The sequence below is a fragment of the Diadema antillarum genome, unplaced genomic scaffold, assembly GCF_040938485.1.
Source record: "Diadema antillarum isolate AM-2024a unplaced genomic scaffold, OU_Dant_1.0 scf00000078, whole genome shotgun sequence".
NCBI lineage: Eukaryota > Metazoa > Echinodermata > Echinoidea > Diadematoida > Diadematidae > Diadema > Diadema antillarum.
Window position 1 is genome coordinate 517,220 of NW_027270967.1, and position 27,448 is coordinate 544,667.

Here is a 27,448-nt window from a genome sequence, read left to right on the forward strand (position 1 = left end):
ATGTAAGCAAGTACCACTCAAAAATATTCAACACACAGGCTCACAACAAAATTAAGCCACAGTATGCAAGTCAAATTTCTGAAAATAAAATTACTTCAAGCAAAAAACAAACATCACTTCGATTCTTTTGCTGCTGTTGTACTTTCAGTTTCAGACCACAGGTATAGAACAAATCATTCCAAACCAAACACATTGCATCACACACCTCACACATCCACAGGCACATCACTGATACAGGATGCAAGGTAACACCCCCCCCCCACCCCCACCCCCCACTCGAAAAAGGTCAGGGGGGGATATTGACAGATGCAAGCTAATTGAAGAATTGGGGTCTTCACTGAAACACAGCTGTTTTTGGAACAGGTATTTTGAACTCTGCACATGTTCAACACTCTGCCACTGGTCTGTGGTGTCTGTTCCATGCACTGGTCTTCTCCCAATCTCAAAACCCCATTTTTTTTTTTTCATTTCGAATGCCCCTCACAAGAATTCAGACAAAGCCTCGTTTGTCAGGACAGTATCAAGAGTAACAACCTTCAATGTCTCGACACACAGAAAGGTTAAATGGCAGAGCACAAACCATGCACGAGCCATGTAGTCCGTTCTGCTGCAAAACTTTCCTTTATATTCTCATATCACCGAAGAAAAAAAGGGGAAAAAACACAAAACAAAAGCAGAGTATTGATCACCACAAGAGTGAGCTGAAAGTGAAATTTACCTCAAAGGTCACATATTAGCTGCTATTATGTTCTACAATACCAATTACAAGTACAGTTTGCCATTTTACAGTCATGGCAGTCGAACTTGGGACCAACAATCTTTCAAAACAACATAACAGATGAAATTATGAAAAACTTGCAAGCAATTAGCACACAAATTACACAGTGATGGTAAATATTACAGAGATTTTTTTCTTGCTTGCTACTGCTGTGTTGTAAGACTCCAAAAATAAATCAAACAGAGGCAAAATCATAAACATCCCCACCCCCACCCCCTAAAAAGGAGAGAAAATAATACAGGTACACTTTTGACAAACAAGAAAATTTCTATTGTAGAAATAACACAATGTGCCACACGACTCTGTACAGACATAACTCACATGTGGTTCTTTGCTGTCAAGAACTCCATTGCATGACATACTACATTTCATGTATTTACAATGCACAGACTCATGCATGAAAAGGGTTGTTTCAAATATCTAATCCAGCCGCACCACTTCCTGGACTTCTGAGATCTGTTCTCCTTTCCCCTGTTGTGATCAGTGCGAAAGAGGAGCACAGGCAATCTCCAAATTGATTACGGAGAGAACTTAAAGTCGCCTGTTATTGCTTCCACTGGCTCTGTCAAATTTTTGCTGTTGAGTATTTTTCACGTTCCAAGGGAAATGGAGCCAAAAATCTACACAAGACACAGGAATGTGTTACAGATGGATTGATATAAGTAAATTCCTTCCAAAAAAAAAAAGTAATAATACAAAAAAAAAACTTGCTTAGAAACTGTGCCAGAGGGTTCCGTCAAGCCAACTTCGCCCCGGAGTACGGGTTTACAAAGATGGCCGTCATCATGCTGGGCATTGACACTGCCCCAGCGCCCAATCTAACACAGCTTCCATCCAAGGGAACAAAAAAATGAGAAAGACGGAGTAACCCCACCGCTTATTGTTCCCACGTCAACAAACCAAATCTGCCTACCAATCTGTCAACCACTCTCAAGAGACCAACTGCGCATCCACTGTGCTTGATATTGCTTTTAATAATAAAAATGCGCTTTTCACGCTGTGTTCATTTGGGTTTCCATAATTGTCCCCTTTCAACCCACCCCCATTCTCTCATCCCTTATTTCTACCATATCAGTGGATTCAGGAAGACTAACACACATTCTCTACTGGAGGGCATTCATTGGTGTAAAAACAAAGTTGATCACTTATGAAAGCTTACGCATCATTTCACGAGAGTAAAACCTTTCAGTGTTTTGCTCGTCTTTTGAGTGAAAGAGCATAAAAAAAAGAAAGCCTCTGGGCTTTTAAACCAAGTTTCCTGGTCATATTAAACTGGCTACACTGGGAAAAACGCACTGCATGTTTAGCTGAAACAGAGTGATGTAAGATCCCGTTTACACAGATTAGAGATTAGACACAGTGGTAGATATTTCATGCAAGCACATTTAATGTTGTTGGATTCTCAGGCAGAATGTTTTGGTGACGTGGGAGCTAACGCGGTAGGGCTTAACCTCAGCAACCCTGTGGAGTGATGTCTTCTCCCGAGCTTCGAGTTATTTGCATCGTTGTGAACAACTGCAGAAGGGGGTGAAATCAGATGGGGAAGAAAGTACAATGAACCATTATGATAGAGTATATATAAAGGAGTACCCTAGCATTTTAATCATGTTTAATTATATAATTTTATGAAGAAAGTTTATATTCAAGAAGGAATAAAGAATAAAGGACATTCAGATCATAACATTAAATACAGTGAACTCAATCCAGAGGGTGCCACACTGGGCTGCCATTGTTGAAAAGGTTCATCACTCTCCTGACCTTTTTCTGAGCAGCACAAAATACAAGCATTCATCACCGAAATCACGCTATACATGGACATTATCATATACACAAATTGATTAATCCTAATGCTACCCCATCTGAAGAGCTCACCTTTTTTCAGTGCATACAACAATTTCCACAAATTTCAACTTCCAGCTACTGTAAACACAGAAATTTTCGCATATTTCACGCTACTTCTGGCTAGCACAAATTCTAAAACCCATGAAAGTATCTTCACAATTTTCTCAGCACAGTGTAAATGGGTTGACAATAACGCAGTATGAATTCACCAACCCGCGAATATGTTTTTGAGTCGCTCAGCGTGAAAAATTAATCATGAGAAAATATTGACGTTTATAGTATCAGAAGACGGAAGGTAAGCTATTGTACACACATAAAACCAGGAGGTGGAAATCCCATGCAGTAGCAGAGGGGAATGGGCTTACCTCTCCACATGTGGGATGGATGCCTATTGTGGAATCAAAGTGGGCTTTCGTAGCACCAGCCTTCATAGCTACTCCAAAGCCCTGTGTGATCTCCCCTGCATTAGGACCCAGGACGTGGAATCCTATCACTCTCTCCTACATGTGTAGTCAGTCGGAGAAAAAAAAACCAAAAAAACATATCAGAGCATAAGGAGAATATGGCACCAGCTTTATAAATATTTAAGTTTTCTCTTACTTAGCTTTTTCTCTCTTTTTTTTTTTTTCGGGGGGGGGGGGGGGGGGGGGGGGGGGGGGGGTGGTTTCATAATATTTGCACAACTGCCTGATCAATAAAGTATTCAAATTATTAGATTTTTCCATGTGGACCTAGTCAACAGGCTTTTCCATTGATCTGGTGCTTCTAAATTTATTTTATTTCATGGAATGTAGTTTTGAGAACTTAAAAGGCAACCATTGCATCGAGTTTTCAGGCTATTCAAGACTAGCTTCCATCACAAAGGCTTATCTAAATTCTAGGTGTTAGTTTACAAGTAAACTCACAATTTCTGTTTGGATATTTTGTATATTCTCATATTCTCATAATTAAGAATATTGGAGAAAGGAGAAGTATAACAAATAAAGATTAATATCACCAAATGCAGTAGAATGCCATGATATAACAAAGGCTGTAAATAAATGTATCTATACCGTATATCTTTATTTCTCTGATTTCAAAAATAATAAAATCAAGTTTTGCTTTACAAGCAGTTTTGATGAATCCCCTTTGCCCGCACACTTTTAAGACATTACACATTGGTGCAAGCAAGTGGATGATAACAGGAGAGATTTCTCTTTTTTTTTCCTTTTTCTTTTTTTGTCCCAGAATGTTTCCAGAAGTTGCAATTAGACTTTGAGAGGCATTACGTGCCGACTAAAACTCACATCTTTGTTCTTGTCACAGATGATCTTGGCATAGCAGGCATTGGCCTCTCTGTGTGAGACTGTGAACTCAAGGGGCTGGAAGTACGTGTGGTACACCTGCAAGAAAACATGGTAGCAAAAGCGTCAGCAATGGGTAAGAATCCGTGAGAGAAGAAAATAAGCTGGTAGCTAACACAAGAGACAAAGGAAAGGGGTGCATATAATTATGTAGACCTGTATAGTTTAGGTGTCGTTTTAAATGTTAATGTTAAACGGAAAAGCTGTTATTTTCATGTACTGATATTTTCGTGACTGAGGAGGGCACAAACATTTGCGCGAGATGTCGTTTTTGTGACTTGACAGGGAGTCCACCGCAAGTGCACTAATGCCTGTCCATGCACAATATTATCCTGTGCTGTTAAATTTGTGGCCCAACAGTGACTTGCAAAATTCACAAAAAATACACCCTCATGAAACTAACAGTTTTTACAGTATTTAGAGCACAACTCGAGGGGGGTAAATCATTGCTTGAAGTATACCTAACAATAGTTCACTTATGTACTGACACAGCAAATGCATCTGATTTGTTGCATAAGCCATTGAATCATCTTTTCTTATTTTGGAAGGCCTCCAATCAGGGTAGACAAAAGTTAGAGTTTTAAAACTGAAAAGGTCTAGAGGACTAGCAACTGAATAGTACACAAATGTGACCCTGCACCTCAAAACAAACAAAAAGTCGCCAGACAGGAATTTTTAGTTAAGACCATATTCTGAAAGAGCAGACTTTAAGCTTTAAAATGATGTATAACTCAAATCAAATGGACTCTCCTAACCTATCTAAATATTGGAAAGAAAGCACAAACTCAGGAAAAGTGTGAACTGAGAAAAGAGACTCTGAAGTACAGTGTCTATTCAAGCGCTTAATCTTTACCAAACCGTGCTGGCTGTGCGATGAATGGGACAAAAAACAGGAAGTAAGCCACCAGAGTAACAACAATGAAGGGATTATCAGATTAAACTGAAATTAAGCATGCCTCATTAACACATTCTGTCCATAATTAATGTCAACTTTCAAGGCAGTAGCACTATCCTTTCAAAAGTTATTAGAGTTGAAAGTTAAGAGTATGGACAAGGTTTTTCAGAAATGAAAAAGGGATCCTAAAGACACACCTAATCACACTATTCTACAAAAAATGTTCGAGATAAACTGCTAAAAAAACACACTTTCCTGCCCGTTTTATGATACCAAAATTTTAGCATAATGTAAAAGACCCGCTCTTTCAGAAAATATGAAAAAGTCAAGTTCAGCTAGGTTGACCCATTTCACTTATTTTCAGTCCTCACGCAAAATCAGTGTGTGCGACTTTATGTTCGTTTTGAGGTGCACGGTCACAAATTATGCTCAAATGTTTGTTCCTACAAAATGCCTATCCTGCTGATGGAACAAACTACATTTTGTTCAAAGGATGCTTTCTACAAAATCATCAACCAACGCAACAATGAGCATTGCCATGGCAACCCAGCACCATCAAGAGAATGTCTGCTCCTAACCTCGATGTTCTCCTCCCCCAAACTTGAGATGGCGTCCTCCTCCGAGAGACCGCATGATCCGTACTCCAACGGCGTGAAGACAGTTGTGGGAACATTGACGTAGTCACACTACACAAGAGAGAAATAGAGACACACAAAGCATTAATCATTATCATCTGCAAATTTGAACTTAGCTACAGAACTTAACAAAGATTACGAAACCCACTTGGCTTGCCATACCAAAGTCATTCTTAAAGTCATGCGCAACTTTACGATCAACTTTATGTAACAGGGTCCTGATTAAGTTGATATTCAAAACTCTTTTCATCTTTGAATACCTTTAAACATAACTGTTCTTAGGCCTTATTTTTGTTGACTTGAAATTCTAATCACAGGTTTCAATAGCACTATTCAGTGATTGGACACTGGTCCCAGGTACTTACTTGTCTCGAGTGGTTGTTGTACAGTCTTCTAGCCAGGAGCTTCCCTGCTTCTATGGCCACCGGTGTCAGTTCATGCCCACCCTCCAGAATGTCCCCAACGGCATAGATGTGTGGCACGTTGGTCTGCTCGTTGGTGACTGGGATCTTGCCATTCCTTCAAAGCAACAAGGATTAAAAAAAAAAAAACTAGAAATGTCGCTTTGGCAACTGGTATGCCACTGCCATAATGCACGATTGTCCTAATAGGTCTAGATAGTACATGTGGACAATGTGTAATTACATTTTCAAAAAATTGGCAAAATATTGAAATGACAAGTTTGTCACAAATGTGTCGAATGTTCACCTTCCTTGACCTAGGTTTAATTGGATGAATAGGAGAGCATGTATTTGGGGATTTAAGGACTTTAACTTCATATTTGACCCATTCATACATTGAGCAATTTTCAAGGTACCGGTATGGAGAAAAAGTGCAATTTCTGTACTGAATAGTAAATTGTTACCATTTTCATCTGGCCTTTAACCCTAAAATTCATAAGATAATCACTTTCAGGTAGAACATGCATAAATATGTAGTAAGTTTCCAGATAAATTGAGCCACTTCTGAGATATGGAGGAAAAAGCTGGTTCAGCACTTTCACTTGATCTTTGACCTTTTGACCTTTGAGGCAAAAAAAAAAAGAAAAAGAAAAAAAAAATTTTCCAGAGAATTTCTATTAGGTTACACATCCATACACCAAGTGTAAAAAAAAAAAAATCCTGCTGGCATTGCATAAACATGAGGGAAATGGTAAAATATTGATGTGTTGCACTTGACCTTTGACCCCATGAACCCTACATTCTCTAGATAATCACTGCCAGTCAGTACATGTATATACTATGTTCCATGAAGATACTTTGAACAATTTTCCAAGGTACGGAAAAAAAAAGAAGTTTTAATATTTTTTTTTTGACCTTTTGACCTTTGACCTTTGACCACATGACCCAAACTTTCACCACAAAATCTTAATTGGGTAATACATGTATACACTAAGTTTCAAGAAAATATCTTCAGGCATTGCATAGATATGGTGGAAATAGTGAAATTTTGTGTATTTGACCTTGACCTTTTAACCTTTGACCTTGAGCATGTGCATGAAATTGCTCAATTCGCCCACTGCTCATCCAAATAAAATGTGTAGGCATGAACATCTCCACATGGTGCTCTATTCAATGGCTGTAATCTTTGCTACTGTATTAACAGTGGTAGCAAACTGTTTGTGATCTTTGCTACCAAAGCGGTGACAGCAAACTGATTGTGATTTTTGCTACCGTTAACAGTGGCAGCAAAATTAGATAATACAAAAGCATAGTTCGGAAATCTCAACTGATCAGCAAAGACCCTGTCGCTGGTCACTTGACTAGTCTTGCACAGTAACCCTATGTTAGGTAGGTAACCTCATCCTGCATTCACTACAGCAGGAGGGCCAATGAGAAATGCTATACATACCACTAAATTCTGACTACAAATTACACATCCAACAAATCATGCTTTCCACATTCATCTTCTTCACATTGCAACAAATACCAACACATAGATCACAGAGAATGATTTTTAAAAACAACGGTGCCTTCCCCTGACAAATGCCTGACCATGCAAGACTCACTTTGGATTTACGATGACTCCTGCCTGGTCCAGCCCAATCTTGTCTGTGCACGCGTCCCGACCGATTCCCATCAGGACCTGGTGGACATAGAAGTGTAAACTGACCATTTAAATGAAGTCAACAAGCATTTCCTGGCACAGGAATCAATTTAGTGAGAAATCACCACCTGTGAGTCAAGTGACTACCACACCATCGTGTTCAATGAGCATCATAGCATTAGGGTTGTAAAACAAAATAGGAAATTTGAAGTCAATTTCTATCACAAAAAGAGAGATAAATACAAAGAGAGAGCACTGCAGCATGTCTTGCATGCTTAAGTCAGCATAAGTCTATAATGTGTATGCCACAGTGGCTGGTGCACATCTGGTTTCACACATTTACGGACAGAAGTCATGTTGATATACTATCATATTCCACATACTAAGAATGTTGCAATAGGATTGGTCCAGAGCTGATCACGTGATGAAGCGTAGTTTTGCCCATCACATCACCTGAGAAGAAAAGTTCGTTACACTCTATGTTGATAGTCCCTTTTGTTTCGCTGATCTCCACACAGTCCACACAGTCCTAACGCAAGATGAGTACGCACGAAATAAAAAAGCGTTGCACTGTGGACTATCATGTGACCTAGGTCACTTGATAGTACACAGTGCAATGCACTTTCACTTCGGTGCCGCGCGGTGCGCGCAGCAAATTCATTGCTTTGTCATCTACGCGCACACGTAGCCTAAGCCCTAAGGATACCTAAAGACAGCTAAAACGGTTTCAGATGTGGAATAAAATGGGAATTTCTAGGACCCTAGATGTGGAATATAAAGCAAATAATCAATTTTTAGTTTCAGGCAATGAGACAAACTATCACTTCCTCAGCGATCTGAATGTGTACGCTATCTTTCCTCAGCTGCGCTTCGGAAAGATAGCTACATCCAGATCGCCTCGGAAGTGATAGTTTGTCCCATCACCTTCACCAATGTTGATTATTTGCTTACTATATGACAAATATCCAATGCCAGGTAAGTAGAAAATTGTGATCAGTATCTGCTGAATATTGAGCACATCCATTATTTACAAACACAAACACACACACACACACACACACACACACAAGCAAACAAACAATCATATCTGGAGAAACAGGACATGATATTACCTCTGTATCAACCTCACACTGTTGGGACATTGTGTTTCCCCCAAGTCCCATATACATAGGAGACGGATGTGAGACAGGTCAAGGCCTACATATGTGACTCTGCACCTCAAAACAAACAAAAAGTCGCCAGACATGAATTTTTAGTTAAGACCATATTCTGAAAGAGCAGACTTTAAGCTTTAAAATGATGTACAACTCAAATCAAATGGACTCTCCTAACCTATCTAAATATTGGAAAGAAAGCAAAAACTCAGGAAAAGTGTGAACTGAGAAAGGAGGCTCTGAAGTACAAAGTCTATTTAAGCGCTTAATCTTTACCGTGCTGGCTGTGCGGTGAATGGGACAAAAAACAGGAAGTAAACCACCAGAGTAACAACAATGAAGGGATTATCAGATTAAACTGAAATTAAGCATGCTTCATTAACACATTCTGTCCATAATCAATGCCAACTTTCAAAGCAGTAGCACTATCCTTTTAAAAGTTATGAGAGTTGAAAGTGAAGAGTGTGGACAAGGTTTTTCAGAAATGAAAAAGGCATTCTAAAGACACACCTAATCACCCAATTCTACCAAAAATGTTCGAGATAAACTGCTAAAAAAACACACTTTCCTGCCCGCTTTATGATACCAAATTTTAGCATAATGTAAAAGAAGACCCGCTCTTTCAGAAAATAAGAAAAAGTCAAGTTCGGCTAGGTTGACCCATTTCACTTATTTTCAGTCCTCACGCGAAATCAGTGTGTGCGACTTTATGTTCGTTTTGAGGTGCACTGTCACATATACTCACCGTGTTGACCTCTATGGACGACTCCTGGCCCGTTTCCGTCTTCTTGTAGTGAACCCTGAGAGTTGGGGGCTGTCCCTCTTCTACCATCTCAATCTGGGTGTAGACAGAAAGTGTGTCTTTTCTCAATATTTCATATAATTGATTTGGCTAAGTCAGGCATATCAGGAACAAACAAAGCAAGATAAACACAACACTGCATTACAATATTAAATGCACAGAACTTTAAATACAGTTGAACCTCTCGTATCCGGACAAGTCGGGACCGGGTCTCATCCGGATAAGGGATTTGGCCGGATACGGGAGACTCAATGCTTTATACATGTACATATACATACACATGTACTGATGTAGCCCATTGTAGTACCACATGTAGTAATGTGTATACTGCAACCTTTTCATTGTTACACTCAGTAACAGACCCCAAAATAGAGGTTCGTGTTTGCAAGAATGAAATCATTTTCTTTTATAAATTCTTGGGATGATTTACCTAAATAATTATTAAGAAATGTATCAAGTATATGTAATTCATTACGTTTGTGTAGGAGATCTCAAGGAGTTGGGAATCCCCCTTTCCTCCCGTAATTATTTTTAAAAAATCACGGCGAGATTGCGTCCATATAAGAGAGAGATCCGGATAAAGGGAGGCCGGATAAGAGAGGTTCAACTGAAGATTATTCAATTGTTACACTGTCTTGCATGCACTTCATAAAAGTGCCAAAGAGGTAAATATGAGAACTTTACCACACAGTCATGAGGTCTACCTAACAACTCCAAAGAAATGCACAAAGAATGCTTACACACAATGCAGAGATATTCCAGGAAAAAAACAAAAAAATGCCCAATTATTACAGGTCATGGAATACACAAACACTCTCCAATGTCATTCGAGCTTAAAACATGGAAATGTGACATTATACATTTCATGGTCTATGAAATGTGCTACAAGATGTCCTAATGAATGAATGACATGACCTGAGTGGCATGTGACTGGATTTCCAAACAAAGACACTACTGTAAAAGTGGTTTCTTTCGCGTACAGATACTTTCGCGGTTTCCATCGGTGCTGACTTTTTCGCGTGTGTTTAAATTCGCGGTCGGCAAAATCTGTGAATTCACAGTCACATTTCCTTGCGTGGTTAATTTCGCGTGACTTTTCTAAACATTTTCGCGTGATGTTAAATTCGCGGTTCAACCTCAAAGCGTGAAAATAAAACTACCGCGAAAGAAACCACTTTTACAGTACCTCCCTCCAAGCTTGAGGCTGGGACACAACATGACAAGTCTCGGGATGAGGAGAGTTCATTACTGTAAACTGGATATGAAGACCGACTTTTAATTTTCATATAAATGACAAAACCTAGTCGGGTTCTTGCCATCACAAACATAATCCATGATAGCTCTAATTTACAAAGCAAAAAGAACTTTGACACAGAAATCGGCTTGTGTCAAGTTTTTCTCTCATATTCATCATCAAGATCGTGAAGGACAATGTGACTACGCACTGACTTTTTATTTTGTATCAAAAGGTAAAAGTTTCCCTCATCAAAGATTCAAGGTAGGCAGGCCTGCACACTAACCCATTTTTTCTACTGGTCCACCCCGTACGTTGGACAAATAGGTACCCATATTTTTCATTTTTTACTGGTCCAAACCTCAAAAGTTACTGGTCTGACAGTGATTTTTACTGGCCCTGGACCATCGAACCAGTGCCACTGTGTAGCGTTGAGGTAGGTCTGCAATGAGTTTGTGCTCGATACCAGACTGGTGGCTGGGTAGGGCGCAAAGCTGCTTAAAGCCCGCCCTCTACAAACTACTCACCTTGGTCGGCACGGCCTTCCTGATGAACTTGATGTGGTGCTTCTCCATGTAGGTGCCGATCTTCTCGGCCATGTCCTGGTCGAAGCCTCGCAGCAGGATGGAGCGGACCATGACAGTGACATCATTGCCCATGCCGGCCAAGAACCCCGCGCACTCCAGCGAGACGTAGGAGGCCCCGATGCACACCGTCTTGCCAGGGTTGTACGGCAGCGAGAAGAGGTCGTCACTGCGTCGAGGGATGCGAGAGGTGAACGACAATAATCACAACGGAAGAACAGAGAGAGGAAATTCATATGCAGGGAAGGAAAGAATGTCAAAAATTGAAGGCAGGATAGATGATAATGACACGGAAAATCAGAGACGAGGACATATTGGGAAAGGCACACCAGAAGAGCAACGCCAGATAGACAAACTGACAGAGAATTCTGAATTCAATCTGTGATGGAGAGATGGGAAGAGCAGGCAGCCAAAGAAAACAAAAAAAAAATATGTGATCTGAGGTAGGGATATTAGACAGGAGAGAGTCCAGAACATTCAAAGGCTTACAAAGGCAGCTCTAAACCCCATGAAATTTGAAAAAATGGTATCCAACATGAAGAAAAAAAAAAGTGAACAGCATCATCCAAACAGACACAGACATTGCGCAGCAAAAGAGTTTTCTAACGATCTGCAAGATATCTGTGAGCTCAATAGAATAGTCAAACACCCAGACGGTATGGGGAAGAAGGGGGTGTCTCATCTAATCACTACAGAAAGAGGTGGAGCTCTGAGCGTGGGGCCAGTACCTGGTGATGCAGTACTCTTTGCAGCCTGGAATGTCCGGGTAGCGAGGCCTCATCCCGGTGGCTATCAAGAACCTCTCTGCTGTATGCACCTGCTCCTTACCCCTCCTGTTCACCGTCTGTTGAGGAGGAGGAGGAGGAGGTGGTTGAAAATTGAAATAGAGGTAATGAAACAGAGAAGTCAGTTGCCAAAAAAAAAAAAAGGAACAAGATTTCTTCCTTCCCGTGTCTGAAAATCACAATGTTGTTTGTATGCTCACAGACAAAGACAGCCACAGTAATCATGTCATCCTACATCTACGCCTGTCCCTACGATTCTGTCAGATCAAATTCAAATTCTCTCTGATGCTGAGAGTAAACTCATATTCACTGTCCATGGCATACTGCACATAAGAGTTGAAGATTTCCCATCCATTCAGATTAGAGAATAAGGTGAGCTCTATGAGTGGAAGACACGGGTGCCACTCAACCCTTAAAATGTTTCCTAAAAGATAACATCCTTCAATTCAATTCAACGCAATTCATTTATTTCTTTGTTTATCTTCCAACAAAACATAACACAGAATAAATCAGGAATTACCGGTATACCATAGGCATAAATTCAACTATGTAAAAGATGAATGATAATCAACAAATAAAGATATGCATGCATAGCGGCAATATACAAAGTTACAGAAGGAAAAAGAACTGAATGGTCGACTACAAAGCATGCTTGTATATTGTGAACCACTCAAAAGATTCTTATGAGAATACTTAATTACAAATACTTAACACAAAAATGATTTAAAACACTTTACAGGACAGAACAAAACAGGAGAAACATAACAACATGACATGCCTTGACTCTGGGGTATACAACTGACAGGACACGAGGCAAAACAGAATAAATGGAAAGATAGGAAAGAATGAAAGAGAACGCCAACTCACTGATCTTGTAAGGGAAACGGAAGAGGGAATTGAGGATGTGCTCCGGACATCAAAGGTTTAAGAGAGCAGATATGTTAACAACTCACATATTGTTGGGCAAAACTTAGCAGTGAGTTCATGCACTATCTGCTCCTTTCTTCTTTTTTAAATCAAATTTTGAAATTATTTTTCCCTTTACGAGAGACAAAAATATAAGAATAGAGCCATCCAGAACACTTTCTTGGTTTGTTGAGTCTAGGACAATTTGTTGCAAGATAATAGTAATTGCAAATTTGTTACATCTTATTTCCAACTGAGCAATGGATGCATGAAATCAAAGTTCATAAACTCATTCCGAGATATTGCGATTATCAAAGTCTACATGAGCATGCACCAACTACAATTGTACCTACAAAAGGCACTGAAAAATACAGTGTAATGAAGATTTTGTTTTCAATCATACACTGTACAAAAAGTTGAACCTAGTAAAATTAAGAGAGAATGCCACAAAAGCTGAGGTAAAGTATCACTATCACAGCCTACTCCTCGAAACAGAAAAATCTAAAAGAGAAAGAATAGAGAGGCACAGTTCACTGAGTTATAAATCAACCGCCATTTCAAAATGATTACTTTAAAAGCATTAATAAGTTAAATTTTTGGGTGAGCTATAATGTGGCAAGCAAACATGTACTTAAGAATTGTTCATGATGCAAAAAGGACATTAATAGAACACAAAGTCCAGTAAGTTCTCATCACAAACAAATTCACAGGTGCTCCTGATTAATGGAATGGAAAATCATCTGTTGCCTAGCAACAGCAGCATTGCCTCAATCTGTCCAAGCACAGCTTACCATCTATCATAATCCATATTGTTTGTCCTGAACATCTAATCCAAATGCACAGGGGAAAAAAAGAGGTTGAAAGTGTTCTCTTGTTTATCTACCACTATTTACTCGCATGAAGTTTTAAATGGCTTCCGCTATGTCTGCATTACTACTCGTCAAACAGGAAATGGCCACATGCCCAGTGACCACTAATAGGTTTTAAAGTCCACAGTAATGGCAACTATGCATTAGTGGTGTCAGCCATAGAGCTACTTCTTTTACGGGGTGGGCGGGGGGAGGGGGGGGGGGCAAGTTTTGCATGCCATGGTTTCATAACTAGGAAGAAGAAACAGAGGACAGAGTGTGCATCCCCCCCCCCCCCCCCCAACAGCTGAGAGCAAATACCACCCGCTACACAGCATCAGTAAAATCTACAGCTAACATTATGGTCACAGCCCATTTCAAACTTTTGTAAATCTCTACACCCGTACTGCACACAAAAGAATATAACACAACAGATTTTGATATTGAGTCAACAACAACAACAAAAACAGGAAAACACCACAAGGAAAGGACAATATCATTTTTCACACAACATCACCAGAAGGGTACTTCAGTTTAGTGAGCTTTTCATCCACAAAGAACTCCCATAATCTTTGTGACAATGCAGAATTTGTACTGAAGTAGAATGGCAACAGAAGGCAAACAGGCACTCATGGTCAACTCGCAAAATTATTCAGGACAGAACATCCCTCGAAGAACAGAAGTGGGCATATCTTAATATGACTGGCTTGAATTAACAAAGGAACCGAAACAAAAGTGTAAATATTTATTACTCACTTTCAATCACAAACAAGTCTACAATCAATTTAGTGGTTACACCTGGGAACTTTGATATTGGAAGTGAGAAAACAAGACAGCATGTTTGCCAAGCATGCTAATTCTTTCTTGGGAGAAATGTACCGCATGCCACAATCTTAAAATAAGCATATATCTTGGCATTGTAAAGAAGCCAGTCTCCTAACTAGGAGACATACTATACAGATGTATTTAAAGACTTGTTTGTCTCATTGCACCAATCTTCATGTAATATGCAGCTGCTGCAAGCAGTGTGGGCTACACTGTATATCTGAATTTTGACCGCGGAGTGTGGTATATAACACTCCACGAGGCAATGGCCTTCGAAACTCCATTCTTAGTGAATAAAAGCACCACTGCAAATCATGAATTTTTTGTGTGCATTTCAATTTTGCAAATTTTGTGAACCAAGATTTGCAAAAGTTCTTGTCTACACTGTATGCATTGAGCCCCAGTGGCAATTTGTGAAAATTTCACGCTGTGCACATGTCTTGCTTTACAGTATTCTACTAATATATGTAACTCACAGTTCCAAACCATGTTGAAGTTGACCAGAATCAGAAGAAAAAGAATGGTGGTGGCAAAAGTGGACTTGAAATATGTGAAGTCTCCCCTGACCTGTTCATAAATCTTTAATAAACTTGCTCTTTCCTTCCGAAATCAATTTAGAATGATTTGTGTCTTTTGTTCAAAAATATTGTACTTTTTTGATAACCTATACCGTAGTGATAATGACTTTTATGAGAGAAAAGAGCAGTGCTTTTTAAATTACCAACCATAAAACAATCTGTATTTTCGTGTACCAGCCAATGATAGACCTATGGCATGCTGACATCACTGTCTCTTCTAATTCGCAAGTGTGGTTGTAGTCTATATCCCTTTTAAATAACAACATAAAACTTACCAATTCCAAAGCTTCCCCTCCTTTCAGGTCCAACTTCTATGAAAACGTCAACCAAACTACTTATCTGATTCTATCCCATTTTAAAAAGTCAACTTGAACATGAAATCGCACTTCAAATCCATGTCAACCATGCCAAGTTGGCAACTGTCAAATTCATAAACACACACAAACACATCAAAACTCTACAGCAAAATTAAAGATAAATGTCTACAGAGCAAATAAACACAGGCATACACATCTTAACAAAAGCTGCACTCTTCCAATTACATGTAACAAAATACAACAACAAAAACAAAACAAACAAGACATTCAAAACAAAACAAACAAAAGTTAGTGGTAATGACCTTGATGGTGTGGGGGTCTGTGAACTGGGCAAAGGCGTTGATGTAGGTCACGTCCTTGTCCCGGAGGGCCACCCTGTAGCCCCAGTTCAGGGAACCTATGTGGGCCTGGACCGCATCCCGCAATTTATCCCAGTTGTGCTGGACTGTGGAAGACAGGCAAGTGATGGACATTTTGAAGGTTACAAAGTCACACACTTGATAACACTCCTGGACCCTGTTCTATGAATACTAGTAGTTGAAATTGATTATAAAGTTGATTTCAACTGTAAGTCTATGGCAGACTGTGTAATAAGGAAATTTAAAATCGGTTTTATCTTTTGATAAAATAGGGCCAAGAAGTTAAATCCTTGACACATACAAGCAATATAATTCATGGATTATTACACAACTACTTGAAACTGAAGTACTGTAAAATCAAATACTTTTTGTGCATGAAGTATGATTGCAAAATTTCGTAAGGAACCAAGATTCACGAAAGTAAAAGGTGCAAGAGGTCTTGTCTACACACGCCATTAAATGCTAGTTGGCATTTCATGAAAGTTTCATGCCGCAAATGTTTCTGGTTTCACAGTAAACAATGGGTGTGCCCGAAAAAAGCTTTCGATACGCTTTGTTTCAAGTGTATTTGTCTCATTCTAGAAATCCAACACTGTTACATGCCAGGTATTACACAAGGAAGTTACAGACATAATTGTGGCACAGTGAGTATACAAATCCATACTGTCAGTTTCAGAATGATATAAGTTTAAATCAAACATTGATTCAGATATCATAGAAGGGACAAACATAGGATGGCATGACACAGTCCCCGACACTTATGCTTTCTCATGTGAGGTAGAGTTAGAGTGACCTACCACACCCTCATCAAATTCAGGTGACACTGAACCTCATAAACTCTCATGGTAAATACTGCATAAACTGTTACTTTATAGTATACAGATATTTTCACTAATGAGGAAATCATGGACATTTTTGCGAGATGTTGTTTTTGCAAACGGACACAGAGGCTATCGTTAGTGCACTATCACCCTAGCTCATGGCGACATTTTTGCGTGTTGCTGAATTCGCAGTCCAGCAGTGATTCCCGAAATTTGCGAAAATTACAGAGCTATACCATACTCCTGGCATTTTGTAGATATGCCAGAACTTGGAATAGAAAGCCATGAAAGATTGCAGTCTGAAGCCAACCCATCTTCTCTACATAGGGGTATTACATGAGATTGTAAAGTAAAATAGAAGAAAGGCATTTAAACTCGTTAGGGTCTTTCGAGCAAACAATGTCCATCCACACTGTAGCTACACACAGAAAAGAACATTTTGAAGGCACACACAGCATATTTATACTCACCATCATCTGGTGTCTCCCAGCCATAGTGCCTGGAATCCTGCAATGATTCTCCTGTGCACAGTTAAAGTGAAAAAGAGACAAAAACAAACATGACTTCACAAGTAATGGGATATCAGCTAAACATTATCATCTTCCATGGGTCATATGATCACCAGTAATTTCTGTCTCGCTTCAGTCTTTACAATATCAATCTTGCTTCCTAAATATGATGTCTTGTATGCATAGTTACTACACTAAAAATATAATCATAATAACAGAACAGATCAGTTCTTGTTCTGGTATATGTTTCTGTTTGTTTGTTTCTTGGGTTTTTCCTTGGGGGGGGGGAGGAGATTGTTTCAAGAATCCATAGGACTACTATCATACAAGCTCAGTCTTTTCAAAAGCTGGTTTGTAACCCATTTTTATGACACACATTTATTGAACAAAAGCCATCAATGTTACTTGTAGATGTTCCTCTAGTCATCAATCATAATAACATTAGCTTGCCACAATGGCACACCGATACACTCAGATGTTATTTCTAACAACTAAACAGTTATAAGAAATTCACTTTATGATATCTCACCAAGAATAGCTGCTTGATGCATGAGTTTCTTGGGTATACAGCCAACATTGACACATGTGCCACCAAGTCCTTGTGAAGGAAGAAAAGAAACATACGGTCAATCCAGAGTTATTTGCATAAATATTCTTTTCACAAGCACTATAAATATAGTATATTATTCACCACCAGCACTGTAAAGTATCCAGAATATTGACATACATGTAACCAGTGTCCCTACAACCTACTTACAATTTGTAAATACAAACAAACAAACAAACATTGATTGCTTGCTCAGAGCATTGGGCATGCACGTATGCATCCCCCAGAATATGAAGAAATTGTTTTCATTTCCATTGGATGCAGAAATTGTTCTCGTTTCCAGTGGGAGGTGGGTACAAAAACCATGCCATATCTACTTTGCAGCTTTCTGATTAAGGCTGGCCCTCACGACCCATAATAAATTTTAAATGCAAGCAGTGAATTTATCTCCAACCAATGATAATGATCCCTTGATCATTTCTGCCTCTAATTATGCTCGATATCAGATGTGGAATATTCCACCATTTACGGTTTCCATGATACATCGCCTTTGTTTTTGTGTGGCAAAAAGGTCAGCAATCAAATGTTTGTGAGCGGCAACAATGACTGCTTCCAGCTCCTTTCAGTTCCTTTCAGAGAACTGCATTATCAAAATTCTGAAGGTCTGTCAGAATTTGGCTGTTCTGCGCAAACAAGATCATAATGAAGAGCCAAATTAAACTGGGCTGAGAACTAGGGGCAGACGTGGGAGCAGAGTGTCTGTGGGTGGCACAAACCACATACCACTGGCACAAACATCCAATAGCAGGCAATGGGGTTAACACAATATGATACGCGAAGAAATACACAAGGACACTCCTTCAATTAGAGTAAAAAATGTTCATTATGATATGTTATGTTGACAGCATACAATTATAACACAGAGATACAAAATGTAATGGGTTGCAACTGGAATATGGGTTGTTGTTGTTGCCTTTTGAACTCATAGCAATAGATAGCAGTTCATGGCACTGAAAACAGCTGAATATTTTTGTCACTTCTGGACATAGAGCTGTACAAGCTTGTTTTCACCTGAAATCGTTATTAATCCCGTTTGCCAGCACTTGGAAGGTCAAATTTGGAAAATAACAGTTCCCATTGCCTTTCCTTCTCAGCATAACTGTGATGCATCAGTTTTTAATAGTGAACAGAGTTGGGTTTACACAGCACTCAAATGGAATGGGATACATTTCTTTAAAATTTGTATTTAATCATTCATACCATGTGTGACGACATCAATGTACATTTCCAAATGCAAAACAAATATACATTATATATTATGCTATCTTTGTTGGGCCCCTACACATTACATTTTACGGTAATGTTGTTTCCAGCCCATGGGATAGGTCAGAAAACACAGAAGACCTTTGATTCTCTTGTTGCATTTCACCTACACATGTAGTTTGGCATACTGCCATTGACTTAGTTATCTCTGCAGTCTAATTGTTTGATGCTGAGCAAAAGTACAAAAAATGCGAGGAGTGTCGGGTCCTGTTGCATTACCTGTTTGTGTGGTGATACATGTATCTGTCTCTGAATTGAAGCATAAACATACAAGGTTCACCTATGAATCATTCACCACATCCACTCGCCTACAATAAAAGCGGCAAGTTCACATTGACCACAAAACTTTGATGCTACGAGTATGCATCCCAACAATCAGGCTTGACACTCCATAGATAAATGCAGCTGAGTAACCGGAAACTATTCGTTCCTTTCTGTGAGATAAATTTTTGCTCTTTTGCGATAGATCGACTGACAAATATCTCAGTGGTCGCTTACTATTGGTGCGAGGCAAGGGGGATTCATACAGAGTGCTGATAATATCTGTCCCTATCGGATACAAAAATAGCGTACTGGGTACACCTTAATTTCTACAACATGGTATAATGCTGTGATTTTCATATCTCATATACAGCCATGCAACCAAGACAGTGCGCTATCGACTCAAGTGTAGGAAAACAGACAATGAAATCAATATGATGTCACATGATATATAAATATGCTTGAATAACAGACAACAGGTGCACATTTGCTATCACTTTACAGGCAAGTCTCAGGCTCACATGATACTTCGTTACTGATCTAAAGTCTGATCATCCACATGTTTGCTACACTGTCAAATCAACACACCAAAAGCGAGGGGGGAAAAAATTACATTATGCAATATCTCAAGTAACTGTTTCACGCAAAGTCAAATCATTCATCTCTTACCCCATGTTGTTCCCTTTGGAGAAGGTGAGACAAAGTCACATACAGCAACTTTCTTGCCATACAGCGCTGCTTCCTGGTAAAAGAAGTAACGAAAAATCCTACATGTCTCATACACCAGAGTATCTTGCTGAACATGTGGCACACTGAATATTGACCAGTTGCTGCATCGTATCACAAAATATCCAAATATTTCCCACTGATGCCTCTTCCTATACTTTATATTTCTACCTCTTACTGCCACAGTACTACACTAAAATGCTTTTCTTTTAACAATGGTACAAACAAAAGTATACACACCACATATGATCATATCTGAAAGAGAAGAATACATTCTTATATTTATGAATGGATATTGTAAGATTGGGGTAGGTTATAGGAAAACCGTATGCAAATACACACATACACAGAGGAAGTGACGTATTATTAAAAAGCTCGTAACTGCTAAATAAAACTGTCACACCATTTCTTGCATTTGATCTCATGATTCAGCACTCATGTGTGTGCGTGTGTGTGCATGTCTGTCTGTCTGTCTGTCTGTCTGTCTGTGTCTGTTCTGTTGATTTTCTTTTGAAGTTACATGTACAAAGCAATAACATACACTGGCGCAATGAGACTGAAAACTGACAAGTAAATTACATGAGGCTTGTCAGTGACACAACATTTGCTCCTGGGACAACTGCTCCGGTCTTCATTTTCCCCAAGGACTTATGGTTAGGGTCAGGATTGTGATAGGATATTAGGCTTAGTTTGATGTGAGGATTAGGATTAGGGTTAGGGTTATGTTTGCAGGTATAATGCATGTTTTATAATTCATGTTTGGCTTATAGCATGCATATATTTCATGGGAGCAATTGGTGCAGGAGCAAATGTCGTGGAACCGCCTTGTTGGTGACTGTCAGGCACCCTCTCACAGCAAACTAAACTACTCTCCCTCTGCAGACCCACCTTTGACGCTGCCAGGCCTCCGGAACCCCCTCCGATAACGATGAAGTCGTAGTCGTACGTGGAGGGCGGCGGGCTGAGGAGCCGCGCCAACTTGCCGTCCGACTTGGCCTTGAAGGTGTTGTCGCAGCCACCGAGGTGGGTACCCTTGATGAAGACGTTGGGAACAGTCTTCTGGCCCGAGAGCTCCTGGAGAGCTGCCTGGAGCTCTTTGCCATCCTCTGAAGAAAAGAGAAAGTGAAAGAAAAAAAAAAAGGAAAGTGATGGCCTTTCAATACTTGGGATTGCACCAGCATATCACTACGAAAGAGAAACTTTGCATTTCCCCATCATATCAAACATGGGGGTTCGGTTCATAATTTCAGGATGGAATTTCTCTTAATTGGGATCTACAGCTGTATTCCATTCTTTGCTCTTTAGTGAAGGGCGTGGGATCAATGGGGAACATGCATGAAGGTATGTGAATACTTATTTTAAAAGGGAATCATTCTGGAAACGGGGTCTATGCCTGAACATCTTCCCGAGATCAAAATCTGATGACAGGTTATATCCCTCAAAGTCTTATTGCATGACGCATATGACTTGAAACAAGAAGGCAACCTGAATGGCAAAATAAAATTTCACCCGGCTTCCAAGCAGGCAAAATGCAAAGTTAGAAATGGTATCCAATTTCTTTATTTTTCTACTTCAAGTGAACTCACCAAGCATCAAGGCAATAATATCAAAGGCATTGTCAGTAAAATGCACTGCTATAAATACAATCTACAAAATCCATTATATTGTACTGCATGTCCCCTTTGCCCTAGCAAACAAAACAAAAAGAAAAACACACCATGAGGCAAAGCAAATTGGAGTGCATATACACTGTATGCCTGTTTTAGGCATTTGACAACTGCCCCACATGTGTGATGCCCTACATTAATATAATGGGATTCTAGACTGGCACAAACGCTTAATGCAGCCCATACGCAATTACAGTTTGGCAAACATGCCACCTTCTACAGCAAGTACTGAATTCCTCATAGTGCTTAAATATCACTTGTAAACACATTCATGCATGTCACAATAGAAAGTCACTCTGTTTTGTGGATGTTTTCAAAATCGAACCCATCACAAGCAGGAGAAAAAACATACCAAAATAAGATTGTATGGGATCTGAGGGAATAGTATAAAAGCAGAATTGTTTGAGGTAACATTGTCAATAGCATATAGCTACACGTGATTCTCAAAGCAGATACTGCGGATTGGTACATGTATGATACTGAAAGTACTCTATGCGACTGATTTAGACAGTAATAACATGGTGTTCTTGCCACAATCTCTATTAACGAACACTTGCGATACACTTCACACTTAGACCCCGTTTACAGTGCAGGGGACAGGCTGAGCCGTGGCCAAGCCACGGCCTCAATTGCGGTACTCAGCCCCGCAATTTTGTCTGTTAAAGGACAAGTTCACCTTCATAAACATAAGGATTGAGAGAATGTAGCAATATTATTAGAACACATCATTGAAAGTTTGAGGAAAATCAGACAATCCGTTCAAAAGTTATGAATTTTTGAAGTTTTTGTGCAGTACCTGCTGGATGAGAAGACTACTGCAGTGTATGAATAACTTAGATGTCACATGCGTACAACAATATAAGGAAAATATAAAGAGAATTTCACAAAATTCCATCTTTTGAAAAAAGTACACATTCCCCTGACTCGTTACCGATAAATGTTATGGGTAATATTATTCCCCCTGCCTTTAGAAAGAGGCAAGTCAATTGCTCTTTTACTATGAGAGAAAAGTGAAAATATGTTGAATTTTCTTTTATAATTTCTTTATACTGTTGTACGCATATGACTCACAAGCTGTAGTAGTCTCCTCATCCAGCGGTCCCAACACAAAAAATTTTAAAAATTCATAACTTTTGCATCGATTGTCCAATTTTCCTCAAACTTTCACTGATGTGTTCTACTAATATTGTTGCATTTTCTCAATCCTTATGTTTATGAAGGTGAACTTGTCCTTTAACAGTGCCGGGCTCGGCCCGGGCTTTTAATTCAAACCTTTCAAAATTTTGTTGAAGCGGTCCTCTGCTTGTAAACAAACACTATCATTTGGAAGGCGCTGCCCTTAATAGTCTGGTTTCCAGACCCTTTGCCAACTGGACTCCCCAGCAACAAAGTCGCTGCCCCGCGACAAAGTCGGCACCTCTGCCGAAGGCAAATGCCTTTGCAGGACAAAACCACCTCTCATAAACTATACTATTTTTTGACGTTGAGGGCGTTAATATCCTGAAAAGCAAAATAGTACGGGCAGAGGGTCTGGAAGCCAGACTAAATTTGGTACCGCATTTGGCCCAGGTTGCGTTTACGGTGAGAAAAGGCCGGGCTCGGCCATGACCGAGCCGCAGCTGAGAGCCCGGCCCTTTCACTCTCTGTAAACGGGGTCTTACAGTATGATTCATATGCAGGTTGAATCAAAGGTGGATACAGACTTTACATTAAATTCTTTAAAAGGGTCCTGTGAAAAATTTGCTAGCAGGGGTGGATATGATGAGTATAGCACTTTTCTTCTGTGAGAAGATTCCTTACTTTAAAACTATCACTGATATGAACAGGTTTAGATCAGGCTTGCATTACCATCCACTCTACATTCATATTTGAAAGAAATCAATCCATAGACCGAGACATAAGATTAAAACTGTATGGCGATTCTAACTGGCCTTTCCAGAAAATCTTGCTTTAGTCTATTTGCAATGTAAAAGACTAAAGCACTGAATGCATGATACACCTACAATGTACACTGTATAAAGCTAACAGTCACTTTATTCACTGTCTCTAGGGAAATCGGCTGCCAGTACTTTCAACTCAGGACTGACTTCTCTTGGTACATTGTAGCAGACTTTTTGCTCTCAGTACCACAAAACGTTTGTAAAGGTCAGAAATAGCTGCTGCTGTAGCAAACAATGGTCACGAAGTAGCCAAAAATACAGAATTTAAGTGATTGTGAATATCTTTCTTTGTACCAGTATAGCATGATAAACTTATTGTCTGGGTAATCTACTGAGTCTTGTTTTTTTACAGGACACAAGTCCTGTCGTCAGTGTAGGACACAAACTTACTGTTGCTCATTACTCAGAATGCCTTTATATCAGAATTCTCAGGGGAGAGGGGTATTGTTTAAAAAAAAAGGTACAAAAATATACACAAAGCATGTACACAAAGCAATCCAGAGGTAAAAAATTACAGATTTAATATCTACTGTGGATAGCTAAATCCTCATAACGTTGAGTTTTCTTTCCAAATTGGCAGGGGGTGGGGGGGGGGGGGGGGGTGGGAGGGGAAGAAGTCTGGAAAACAGAGTCAGAAAGGAGCACTAAAGAGCCGGCATCACAAAAATTTACTCTCTAACAATAGAGAAAAGAAAATCCACATGGCATTGAGAGCGTGGTCAAAGCTGTGCTGAAGAATACAGCTCGTGGGCTTCCAACTAAAAGCCATGAATGGGAATACGTGTGAAGGCACAGCTAGCAGGGGCCTCGGGCAAACCATGGTAACGGCACTGATCTTCATGTGTGGATTTGGACGCATAATCTGCTATAATATGGATACCGACAATAATAGAAGAAACGCTACCCTGGAAGGCGACAGATATGACTTTATTGGATTGGCATTCCTCACGGACGGAGAAAAGGTCACCTGACTTTCTCCTCTGGCACCCAAGTACAGGTTGTTAATCAAATTCCTGCTTAATTTCATTGAGAAGCATATTTTGGCTCTTAGCTCTGAATGCATAATATTAACAACGGAACAGTATAATGGGGAGGAATGGCACTAAAGCATGCTGGGCACATTCGTGCAATCCAAACGGCTATTCTGTCTCACACAATCCCATTTTCTTTGCTCATTTTTCCACTAATGTAAACTATATTCATTTCAGGTCAGTTTTCTTCTGTTTGCATTATTTGTTACTTCCACTACTTCTAAGATGTTCAATGTTCTATTTCATGTACATCTAAGATGTTCAAGGAGAAGTGTCAGCCTCTTTATAATGTACAGTGTACACCTCACTCTTAAATATTCATCACAGTATTGAGATAAGATATTATGATGCTTGATTTCAGATTCTTAACATTCAATGAAACAAATAGAAAAAAAAAGTTTTGTTTGGGTTATTTTTAGTCTATTCTCTTTTTCTTCCTTTTTTTAAAAATCAATTCTGCGCTGCACATGCCTATTGCTATTTCTAGCTGCTTTCATAAATCATGATCCCTAGCAACTAGCACCAATGAGAAATGAGTAATGAATTTCATGAATGTACTGTAACAGTACCCTAGTGATTGCTGGCATGACCATTTTATTAATTTGCTGCCTAAATGCAGGTGATTCTGGAAACCATGTTGCAGAAATCAGCAGAAATCAATGTGTAACTGGTAACCTCCACAGTTTGTTAATTTTCTCCACCTGTACATCAGTAAACCGCGGAAATCACAACCACCACAAACAAGCTCCACTGCACAAGGTTGAAATAAGAACATTGGTCTACCGCTAATACTACGTAGTGATAGATCACTGGTAGATCCTACTTCCCATTCAATACCACGGCGGTTCCATGACATTTGCTCCTGTGACAACCCTGAGCCCAAGACTGGTCACAGTGTAATAAAATGTATTATCATGCATTATTTTGTTAATTAGTGCCCTGTTAGCCTGAGCTTAATGGGACACTCACATTGTGTCACTGACTTTTAGCATATGAACTACAATGTATAACTCTTGTTTTAAAAACATTAAGTGAAATCTCAGTACATCGCTTTGGTAGTTTTTTTAAAGTTGGGTTGGATTTCTTAAAATAATATTTGGCCCACAAGATCAAAACACAATGTGCATTCTACTGGAACATGTACATTGTACACGTAGGCTACAAGGCCATTATAGATTGAGTGGTAGACCTACAATTATGTACACCTTGTGTACATGTGGACGATTGCAATTAATCTAATGCCTGTTGTACACATGTGCTTATATCCTAAAAAGAAACATACTTTAAAAAATAAAATAAAAATCCTGTGAGTTTACAAGCTGAAATGCTGGAAATCAAATGAACAAGTCTGAATCAATAAACCTCTGGACTAGTCCTTCACTGAATAACTCTCATTTTAATAGCGCTTTATGAAATAATTTAATCAAAACATGACGCAGCTGATGATTCAGCAAATTTCAGCTCAAATGATACAGAGCAAAGAGTATGCCTAATGCAAGATTGCCTCTTTCCTACTAGGAATTAAAATCATTACAAAATTGTCATTTTCTAAGACCTCCTGCTTGCTGTAATCTTCCTTTACATGACTGAATCTCAAGGACATGTAGTACGTAAAATGGTGCAAGGCAAGAGGACAAAACATGCCTATATCTAATTTAAAACGGGTGATGCAGTCTTGACGTTAGTCTCCTTTAAAGCCCACTCTTGCTGCATCTTACAAAACTTGTTATTCTTTCACAAAGAGCCTGCTCAGATCGCCCGCAAGCATCCAAACGAGCGACATAATTGCAAGGGGAGTGTGTGCTCCAATGGCTCGGCAAAAACACCAGTCTAATCACATCATCTTTACCAAGCTGACCTTGTTGGGCAGGTATTAATTTTCTCTTCTATCCAATACTCAGGGAGGATGTGGCATCCATATATGAGAGATGCAATTAGTCTTGGACCCCAGACCCCAACTGAAAATCCTCAATCTGTCACTTGCATACCATAACTGATTTCTGACGTACACCGTATCTAGAGCATGGTACAAGTGCAATTGAAGGAAAGTAGGACTTCACGACAGTCGACTGAAGAGTTGCATGCAACTAACTGCAGTACATTGTAGAACAGTAAATGAGAAACAAAGAATGAATAAACTTTGAATGAAATTATATAGTCGTAATATCTTTTAGAAATTGAAAGTGTGAACACAACATATACATTGTACTCGGGCAGATTTTCTAGCTTTCAATTATTAAGAAACATTGAATTCTGACAATCTCCACGAAATATGTAATGTCCCTCTGCTAATCCCTATACTAATATGTACAAAGTTGCTCACACTTTGTAACTGACCATTTCGTAATATGACAAATTACATTTAGACATAAAAAAGGAAAGAAAAATGATATCTTTTGATCATCTTCAAAGTCCCTGTAGATGTATATGTACGATACAGCGTTTATAAACTCTCCAAAACAAACACAACACTGTTCACTGTTTATCCAACACACAGAGATACTGTATACAACTGTATGTATGTACACACACACACACATGGCTGCATCAAGGCCATGACAGCTTGAATGCTCCCTATTCATGCAAAGGCAACAACCACAATCTGAAATGTTTACATCAAGAACACCTATACTATGATGATGAACAAAATGGGTTGACACTACTCCTGATTTTTCGTTCTAATGCTGTACAG

General features: G+C 39.3%; 1 protein-coding gene across 1 annotated transcript in view; it reads right to left on the bottom strand.

The window, feature by feature from the left end:
• Positions 1–2,230: 2,230 nt before the first annotated feature.
• Positions 2,231–27,448, bottom strand: part of LOC139717628 (thioredoxin reductase 1, cytoplasmic-like) — a 41,758-nt gene continuing 16,540 nt past the window's right edge. Inside the window, exons 3-16 of the mRNA XM_071629135.1 lie at positions 21,007–21,224; positions 20,062–20,134; positions 17,791–17,859; positions 17,223–17,273; positions 15,875–16,017; positions 12,042–12,157; positions 11,257–11,482; positions 9,439–9,531; positions 7,502–7,578; positions 5,859–6,012; positions 5,437–5,544; positions 3,907–4,002; positions 2,986–3,120; positions 2,231–2,293 (exon numbers count right to left, since the gene is read on the bottom strand). Of these exons, the coding sequence (XP_071485236.1) occupies positions 2,231–2,293; positions 2,986–3,120; positions 3,907–4,002; positions 5,437–5,544; positions 5,859–6,012; positions 7,502–7,578; positions 9,439–9,531; positions 11,257–11,482; positions 12,042–12,157; positions 15,875–16,017; positions 17,223–17,273; positions 17,791–17,859; positions 20,062–20,134; positions 21,007–21,224 (1,622 nt within the window). The remainder of the gene's footprint in view (positions 2,294–2,985; positions 3,121–3,906; positions 4,003–5,436; positions 5,545–5,858; positions 6,013–7,501; positions 7,579–9,438; positions 9,532–11,256; positions 11,483–12,041; positions 12,158–15,874; positions 16,018–17,222; positions 17,274–17,790; positions 17,860–20,061; positions 20,135–21,006; positions 21,225–27,448) is intronic.